This window comes from Coenobita brevimanus, unplaced genomic scaffold (assembly GCF_032717465.1).
Source record: "Coenobita brevimanus isolate Jiangsu-jjx unplaced genomic scaffold, ASM3271746v2 jjx.HiC_scaffold_1902, whole genome shotgun sequence".
NCBI classification, from domain to species: domain Eukaryota; kingdom Metazoa; phylum Arthropoda; class Malacostraca; order Decapoda; family Coenobitidae; genus Coenobita; species Coenobita brevimanus.
This window is the reverse complement of record NW_027642779.1, coordinates 32,358-42,955: the sequence shown is the minus strand read 5'-3', so window position 1 is coordinate 42,955 and position 10,598 is coordinate 32,358. Positions and strand designations below refer to the sequence as shown.

General features: G+C 42.5%; 1 protein-coding gene across 1 annotated transcript; it reads left to right on the top strand.

Annotated features, from left to right (window-relative positions):
- Positions 1-9,640: 9,640 nt before the first annotated feature.
- On the top strand, positions 9,641-10,298 carry LOC145389685 (uncharacterized; the record flags this gene model as incomplete). The annotated part of the gene is made up of 1 exon (XM_080264895.1): positions 9,641-10,298. A coding segment is annotated over exon 1 (658 nt), but the record flags the coding sequence as incomplete, so codon positions are not given.
- Between the last annotated feature and the right edge of the window lie 300 nt (positions 10,299-10,598).

Sequence of the window (10,598 nt, the reverse complement as noted above, 5' to 3'; positions counted from 1 at the left end):
ACCAACTCTTAACGTAATGGAAGTGAAGCTTGGACGTTGTTGGAAGGACACAAGTCAAGAGTGAGAGCAGTGGAAATGAGTTATTTAAGAGGAGCTCAGGGAGTCAAATGGAGAGATAGGCTGACGAATGAGAATATGAAGGAACGTTGTGGTGTTGATGTGGGATGTGGATAGGGAGCTGCTATGAGGAACACACTGAGGTGGTTTGGCCATGTGGAGAGGATGGAGGGTGAAAGACTGACGAAGAGAGTGTATGTGAGTGAGGTGGAGGGGGGAAAAGGGATGGGGAGGCCGAGGATGAGAGATGGAGGGATGGGGTGGAGAGGTGTTATGAGAGAGGGGGTATGAGCGGGAGCAGGGGAGCAAATGGCGGGGGACAGGGCTACCTTGAGGCGATTTGTTTGTGGCCACCCCAAACGGGATTGAGGCGTCTGGAAATAGGTAGATAGATAGAAGTTATAGGCTCATATTCTCGACAGTTAAGGAAGCTGCCTAATACCTCTTCCTTGGCGACTTTTTTTTAATATGGACATTAATACTGTTTTGTACTGCTATTTATGAGGAGTATGGCTGTATTGTACGGATTTATGTGACCCAAAGGAGGAGAGTAAAGTGTAGTAAACAAAATAACTCGCTCACGGAAAGGTGTAAGGGAGCTTCCTTAACTGACGACAATACGGACCATAGAGACAGTCCTTAAGCTTGACGTTTGACCCTTGGGTGGGATTCTCAGACATAAGCTATTGAAACATAGATATATTATTCACATAGGAAGAACTAGACATGGACAAATTTGGCACTGTTTTCCCCTGATCGTCCTGCAGAAAAAATCTATGTATATCCTGCAGTAACTGTGGGCCTCGTAACACAGATGCATTTATGACGCTAGAACAGGAGACAGAGGGAGTGTTTGACAGTCTCCCTGTCCTTCCTACAAATCAAAACCAGAGTACCACCATCGTTCTCTGTGGAAATAACATTTTGAAACTATATCTGATTTTCAAAGCATGTCTAATGTGTGGATTTAGACCGGCACACTTCATTCAGTGGCCGAGTTGGTAGAGAGGTGGCCTGCAGTCCCAGTGGTCCTGGGTTCTGAACTGCCAGCTGGGGTAGGGAACAATTTAATTTTTTGAATTTCTGCTTAAAACAGACTTTACTGATTCACTATCAGACCGCCGACGTATTATTTAAAAAAAAAAAAAAAACTATTACCAATACATCAGTCCTGTGCGAGACAGCCCTGGAATGTATTCAGTATGGACGGTGGATGTTAGCGCCGAAGTGGTGACATGTGGTGTATGGTATGCAGGAGGACTGCTGAGCCTTAGGGAACAGACTCAGAAGCTCCATGCCTAGAGTCGGAAGCATGAGAGAGACAGAGAGATATATATCGCACAGGTGAGGGCTTGTGTAAAATTAGCTGATAATTCCATCTCACTTTGGTAAACAAGGAGAGAGAGAGAGAGAGAGAGAGAGAGAGAGAGAGAGAGAGAGAGAGAGAGAGACGATGGCCACTGTAAAATGAATTGATCATCCCACCTTGCTTTGGTAAACATAAGGTCATATTCTTATCATATCGATATTAACACGAAAAAAATGCTAATCATTCTGAGACATAACAAGCTGCCTTGATCATTTCGTATATCATCGGAGCCTTCCTGAGTTGATACATTTTGGAGCCAGTGCACAGTACATTATTAATATTGTGTTCTTTCTTCCTTCCTTCTTTCCTTCCGTCCTCTCCTATCTTTATTTCCTTCATTCTTTCCTCTTTCCTTCTGCCTAAGGGTGACTCTGCACTCCCTCTTCATATTCCTTCCTCTTCCTCCTGCCTACGGGTGACTTACACTCCCTCTTCTTTCTTTCCTTCATTCTTTCCTCTTCCTCCTGCCTACGGGTGACTCTACACTCCCTCTTCTCTCTTTTCCTTCATTTTTCCCTCTTCCTTCTGCCTATGGGTGACTCTACACTGAGTGACAAGCCAAATGGTTTCCTGTACACCAGGAAACCATTTACTATGCTGGGTGGTAACCATATTACCAAATTATGGCCCCTGGTGGTTTAGTTGGTAATTGAGGCACTCCAATCGGATTGAGCCAGTGCAGGTTTGTACCCAAGGGATGGTTGGGGTTTATTGTTAACGTAATGCCAATTAGGGATGAGTGAGGCTTGTCAGTCATATTAAATGTCAGGACCAACTTGCCTAGCACCGGGCTCCTACGCTCCTCATGGGGCAACGTAGTATTGCATGATGATGGATGGATGGATTATTATTATTATTATTATTGCTAGAGTACCTTGTGTATCATACAACATTATCTAGGGCTGCGTGTAAGGAGTATGGCATAATGGATAGTATATAAAACATTAACCATAAGCCCGTGGATAGGACAAAAAAAAAAAAAAATCATGAATCCTTGACAGTAGATAGCAAGTAAAAAGAAATAAGTAATACTCGGTGATTAGCTTAATTACCGTCATTACTTTTGGGGGGGACAGATAATGACCTTGACCGCCCTTCCAATGCACCACCTATGAACTAACTCACTTCAAATTTCTTTCTCATTCTTTCAGTGCTTTAACTTCGTGTCAACTCCGTCAAATGGCCTTGGGCTGGTGACAATAATATCAGAAGTTCTTGAATTCAAACCCACAATAAAAATCAAAGTATTCCTCACTTTATTTCTCTTTCATTACTGGGTTTTATTGGAGCCAGAATATTAACTTCATGTATCTGTCAAAATATAAACTCACATTTCAACGTTTTCTTTTCCCCATTGCCTACAACTCTAACTTTAAAGGTATACTTTAGAGGTATACCTAGGAGTGGAAATATTAGATGGGAAAGAGAAGCAGCTTAGAGCCTATGTGGGATGAAACTACAGGCACTGAGAAAGATCTGAATTAATAAATGAGAAAAATACTGGAAGCGAGAAAGCTCACATTTGTGTAAAACATGTAGCTAACCATAGGGAGGATTTCTCAGACTATACAGGAACACAGCAAGGAGAGTATTAATGGAGCAATCAGGGGTGCGGTAGAACGAAGGAAGGGGGAGGGAAATTGCCAGGGATATAAATGTCCATCATCCACTCACTTGATGTAGTGCTAACTCTTTTCTTTTTTCACCCTTTTTTATCATTCTTTCTTTGTGTCTACCCCTCCTCTCTTCTATTTCTCCCATCTTTCCTCTTACTTTTTCATTACTCTTCTTTTCGTTTTCAGGTGGCTTTTTTACATTGAGTGAGCAAGCCTAATGGTTTCCTGAAGCCAAGAAACTATTTACAACGCTGGGTGGTAACATATAAACCAACCTATACGTGTTCCCTACGTGTCAACAAGTGGGCTGGCAGAGGGTTAGTGCCCCTCCCCGTAAAACAACTAACTCAAAAACAAACGGACACCCCTTATGGGATTATGGCATCTGGCTATATAGACAGATAGATAAATGTCTCGGCTCTGTCATCTCTTTTTTCACACTCTCTGGAAGATTGTTCCGTGTAGCCCGAAACTCTAGCGAAAATCAAGACTTCCAGCTGTGTCCTGTGTCCCTCTCCCAGCCAAACTATTTCCACTTGTCACAATGAATCATGTACAGTTGGCAACATGTGCACTTGGTACAGCATCAGTGTGTGGCAGAGGTGTGGCATTTGGTACACTTAACAACTTTGACATAATGACATGGTTGTTGGTGGCACTGACAGGAAGGCACGCAGGTGTTAAATATTAGTTGAAATGACCAGGTAACCGTGATGCATGAACGTTAGAAACTGTAGCTAGACCTCCACTTCACACACACACACACACACACACACACACACACACACACACACACACTGTACCACGTTTGCGTATGACCAGCTGTACTTACCTAGGAGTGTAGGGCACAAGGAAAACCACACCTATCCGCTTCACTCAGAAAACATACCCTAAGTCAAACGATTTCTTACTAGTAAAAATAAAGGAAAAGGGGAGGCGTTCGACATAGTGGTCTTTCTATTTTTCTTCTATTTCATTGTGTCTTAATTACCTTATTATTTATTGATTTATTCATTTACTGCGGCGGGGAGTTTGAGATGAGCCGTATAAAAACACGAGGGGACAACCGAGAGAAAAATGTTAAATGTTCTTAATTCCAGGTGACATGGTAAATCGAGGTGAAAGCTTTTACCGGTATTTATGTGGCGGTCAAATCGTTAACCAGAACCAACCACCGGAACCAATTACCGGAAGCAATTACCGCAACTAATCACCGCAACTAATTACCGGATATAAGTACCTTTAAGCCTGAACTAAACACAAGCTTCATATATTACAGCCTATCTATCTGTCTATCTATCTTGTTCCTCCGACACGCCATTACTCTATATCATCCAGTCTATCTATCTATATCTACGTATCTCTGTCCTATCTACGTATACGTATCTGTCTATCTGTCTGTCCATTTATCTACCTACCCACCTACCAACCTACCTACTCAAGCTCATTACGCCTCAGTTAATGGGGGTTGGGTAAGCTTCGTATACTCTCAGCCAGTCTATCTATCTATTTATCTATCTATCAACTTACCTACCTATCTGTCTATCTATATATCGACCCATCTATCTATCTATCAATCTATCTACCCTACACCTCAGTCAGTGGGCTAATGGTGTGGGCGGAGTGTGGTAATAGGTTCATTTAACTGTTACATGGTGTCCATTGAAAGACTGCATATCAGGGAAGGTGGATAGAACCAGCCAGCCACTTCACCACAATCATCATCCACTCACTTGATGTGGTGTTGCCTACTTCCTATTCCTTGGTCATTCTCTCTCTCCGTCTGCCTGCCTCCTTCCTGCATCTCTCTTTCCTTCCTGTCCTTTTGTTATTATTTTCTCTCCACTTCAGGTGGCTCAACATTGACAAGCCTAATGGCTTCTTGTAACAAAGGAAACCATTTACAACGCTGGGTAGTAACCATATAACCAAACTGGGGGGTGATATGGAGCCTCCTATAGTGCCTCTGTTAACTGGGTGGAGAGATGCAAATGCAGTGTCTATCCAGGAACCAAACCTCCATAATATATTCCCCGCGCCTCGCTGTGGTGAGGGCAAGAAATAGATTTCTATATTTAATGGTAATGGACAAATATATTAAACTCAGGGTAGACTCTTCAAGCTGCAGGAATTAGATCTACCCTTAATTACATCTACCTTAATTACATCTACCCTTAATTACATCTACCTTAATTACATCTCCCCTTAATTACATCTGCCCCTAATTACATCTACCCTTAATTAGAGCTACCTTAATTAGATCCACCTTAATTAGGTCTACCCTTAATTAGATCTATCCTTAATTAGATCTACTGTACCTTAATTAGTTCTACCTTAATTAGATCTACCTTAATTAGATCTTTCTTAATTAAAGGTACCTTAATTAGATCTAACTTCATTAGATCTACTTTCATTAGAGCTATCTTAATTAGATCTACTTTAATTAGATCTACCTTAATTAGATCTATCTTAATTAAAGGTACCATAATTAGATCTACCTTAATTATATCTACCCTTAATTAGGCCTAACCTTTATTAGACCTACTTTAATTAGATCTATCTTAATTAGAGCTACCATAATTAGATGTCCTAAATTACATTGCACACACAACATTAACATCCTTCAGTTAAACATAGATGGCATTAACATCAAAAAACAAGAACTCACACAATTCATCACACAACAGAACATACACATTGCCATCTTACAAGAAACAAAACTACACAGAAAACAGAAAACATCGACATATCATAACCTCACCACCATTCGACAAGACCAGGCCGACGGCGGTGGCGGTGGACTCATCACCCTGGTACATAAATCCATCAACTTTGCAGATACCAAGTGCACACACAATGTCACTTCTCCCCCACATGACACCACAACAGAAATACAATCAATTAAAATACGCACTGGTAACAAATCACGCATAACAATCGCTAACACATACATTCCCCCCAATCGTCCCCCACAGTACCACACAATTACACTCCACAGATACACCACATCACTAACATACCCAACATCATCCTGGGTGGTGATTTCAATGCCAAGTCGTCGGCCTGGCATGTCAACAACTCTGACACAGACTGAGGCCTGGTACTACAATCCCAGACAGATCATCTTTTCATACTGAACAATCTAGACCAACATACCCATATCCCACACCAAGCCCTCTTCCTCCCATCATCCTCAGACATTATCTGCTCCCCAAACCTCGCCTCCACTACATCCTGGAGAGTGGTCAAAACCCTACGTTCTGATCACCTCCCAATCATCATCACTACCAAAACCAGAATCACCCCAGCTGGCCACAAACACACATACATTAATTATAAGAGAAGCCAGCTGGGAGGCCTTTGTAACTGAAACAGAACAACATTTCGAAACACTAAACAGTACGCCCATCACAAACATCAATACCGCTGTGCACACTTTCAATACAGTTATGCAAAATGCAGACAAAAGACATCCCTAGAGGCAACAGAAAGACACAACCCCAACTTCACACCAGAAATTCAACGCATTATCAGGCAACGGGACACACTGCGACACTCCCCAACACCCCGTACACAAGACACCGTGCATAACAAATACAAGAACTACACTCAGATAAACAATAAAATATCAGAACAGCAAACACTAAACTGGAAAAATTACCTCCAAACACGACCACAAAACAAACATCAGCAAATTCTACAAAACACTAAACAGCATCACACTTTCCAACAGCAACATCACACAATCACATGCTGCCATCACAACAACAGACACCATACCCTCAAACAAACAACAAGCAAACACTCTCATCAATCACTTTTCACAAGTCAGCCATCTAAACCCCCATCCCGAAGACCGACGTATCATCCGACATAAGGAACAGTTCCCCACAGACCCAGACTACGCACCTTTCACTTACAACCAGACGAAGCACATCATTAACAACCTTAAGCACTCATCTACCTGTGGACCAGACAACATAAACGACATTCACCTTAAACACCTTGGACCACAAGGCATACAAGCACTCACCAACATATCAAACTACAGCTACTCACACAACATAATACCCAACATCTGAAAGCATGGCATTAACATCACTATCCTTAAACCCAACAAAGACCCCACGTTACCCTCCTCACACCGCCCCATCACACTCCTCTGCACTCTCTCTAAAGTCACTGAACGACTGGTACTACAACTAGTGACACCTCACATTCCCCTAGCCCAACCACAACATGGCTTTAGGCCACTTCACTCCACAAACACCCTTCTTACAAACCTTACACAGAGAGTTTTCGATGGCATGAATTCAGCTAGGCCACCACACAGAACACTCCTAATCACACTAGACATTAACAAAGCTTTTGATGCCATCCCCTGCCACAACCTCATAAACAAAATAACAAAAACATGCACAATAACACAAAGAGATGGCTGGCAAACAACTTAGCAGGCAGATGTGCACACATAACATTCGCCAGTCAGTCTTCTAACATCAGAAACTGTTTTGTCCCCTACATTCTTTAACCTATACATGCGCGACATACCCACACCCTACACACCACAGATACACACAGCTTCCTATGCAGATGATATAACACTTACATGTACGCACCAAAACGCAAACACAGCTGCACACATCATCCAACCTTACCTCAACACACTACACGAATGGTTCACCATAAACAGGCTTAAAATAGCCCCAACCAAATCTACAGTGACCCTTCTCACAAACTGGACAGCAGAACACAGTCACATTCCATTCCTCACCATAAACAACACTCCCCTACCACACACACACATAAAATCCTTGATGTAACATACATCAATGTCATTTAAACAACACATCATAAACATTAAAAATAAAATAACACCAAGACTCAATGCCTTGAGGTCACTTGCCCATACAACATTTGGACACAACAAAGAAACCACCACCACAGTACACAAACAATACATACGTTCAGTGATGAATTGTGCAAGCCCTGCCTGGGCTCCTAACCTCTCCAAAACACACTACAACGCTCTACAGACCATACAGAACAAGGCCCTAAAATTAATCACAGGCTGCACAGCTACTACACCCACAGACCACGTACATCAAGAAACCAAAGTCCTCAAAGTCAAGGATCACCTAGACATGAGAGGCACCCAGTTTCTTGCTGCAGCCTCCACAAACCCACAACATACACTATATTACATGGCAGCACATCCACCCACACCAAGGAACATCAAAACAACACCCAGCACACGATACCATACACAAATACTGTCATCTCTTCACCCTTGCCCACCTCAGATCAGCTTCCAGAAGCAGATCCACACTCAGATCACTCGCTGCTCCATTTAGTCACATAAAGACAACACGCAGCTGCATGCACGGCCTCCTGACATCCACCCTTCTGAATCCTATCTCCCTCGTGAGGACAGGGTCCACCTGGCCAGGCTGAGATGTGGGCACAATCCAGCCCTCTTAAGCTACCAGAAGAGGCTAGATGACTCCATCATTGATGCCTGTCCAGGATGCAACACAGCACTCCATACTATTAAGCACATCATGGAAGACTATATTGCAAACAATCACCTACGCCAACAACACAACATACATTCTTTGAGAGCTCTGTGGGAGAGCCCGGTCTCGGTCATAGCCTTCCTAAGGGGCTTGGGGCTGTTTGGCCAGACTGCCTAGGGAACAACTATTACTACTACTACTACTACTCCACTTCTTTAATCATTAACATAGCCAGACTTGCAGCATCCTGATTGTTCATCACTTTATTTTTCACACTCATGCCTGCATTAGTAACACTCAATAGAGAAAACGACCATTATTCGTCTTGCACTCACCTGGAAATACTTGCCCTTTTTTTTTTTTTCTTGTGTGCACATGACTACTCATGTGATCGCCTTTTCTATTTTCATAGCTCTTCTTATTGATTCTCTGTTTTTAATATAATATATATATATATATATATATATATATATATATATATATATATATATATATATATGGGAGTGACTATTATCACCGCACAGTGATATTAAAGGTGACGTTATTATCACAGCGCGGTGATATTACAGGTGACGTTATTATCACAGCGCGGTGATATTGCTGGTAACGTTATTATCACGGTGTACGGACATTGGCTAAGTGTTCTGAGGGTAGTGAAGGGGATTGGGAAGGAGGGATATCAGGAGCTTTGTTTATCACTGGTAGTAGTTAGAGGCCAGTGAAGGGGGAGTAGGGAGGGAGGTGGTGAGAGGGTAAGGAGGGGAAGTATTGAGGGAGGGATTTCAGAAGCTTTGTTTATCACTCAGACAAGTAGTTACAACATTAGGGTGGTGAAGGGGGATTAGGAAGGGAGGTGCGGGGACGTGTTTTGTAAACAGTCGCCTCCACTCCCGCCACCGCAGTATAGTCTGGCGTTCGACTCGATAGTATCAGTGACCTGCTGACCTCAGCCAAGGCAACATGGAGGAAGACAATTACGCAGAAGATCCAGATTATCCTTCTCCTACCAGGCAAGACAACATGGAGGAAGACACGCAGAAGTTCCAGATTATCCTTCTCCTACCAACCATGAGCCAAACGACATGGAGTTACACACGTCAGCAGAACCACAGGAATATCCAGCTAGTTCATCTGCTGACTACAGGCAAGACGACATACAGGCAGACACATGTACCGGTACAGACACAACATCTGTCTTCAGGGATATTTTCTCCACTGACACGTTTAACTCTTTTGTAGAATTTGAATACTTTTTCAAGAAATATCAGAATCACACAGGGTCCGTGTTTCGAGTGAAGTCTTCTAGCTCCGTTATCAGTGAAAATAAGCGTCGTCAGCAGCAAATCCCTGTCGAACTGAAGTACGGCTCTGTTTCATTCGTGTGTGTACACTACGGCAGTCCGAAACGGAAAGGACTGGGTATAAGACAAAAACAGCGATATCTTCCATGTGGCTGTAATGTGTTGGTGGCACTAACAGCAAGAAAAAACAAGCTGGTTATCACAAAGACGTATCTGCAGCATAATCATGAGGTCAGTGTAGCTTTACAGCCCTTCTATAGCCAGAAACGCAGACTGACAAGTTCGGAGATGGGAGACGCAGAGGATGTAGTGAAACTTAACCCAGACAACAAGCAATTAAAATCCTTCCTCCAGGGTAAATACCATAAAGCAGTAACCATGCAAGATGTACGAAATTTGAAGCGGAAAGTGCAAAGTGAGGATGGAATATCAGACATCGGTAAGTTGACAGAAATAGTGGATGAAATTGTGGATGCAGGAAAAGGAAAGGTAGATATATCAGTGGATGAAAGTAGGGCCATCCAAATGATTGCATTTGCTACTAATGAGATGATAAGCATGTACTGTAAATATCCAGAAATAATTTTCATGGATGGAACTTACAAAATTAACAGATATAATTATCGGCTCTACATGATTCTTGTCCAAGACAACCTAGGTCGTGGCAGGGCTGTCTTTTACGCATTTGTAAGGAGTGAAATAGCAGACATAATGCGGGAGGTAATGTCATCATTTTGTA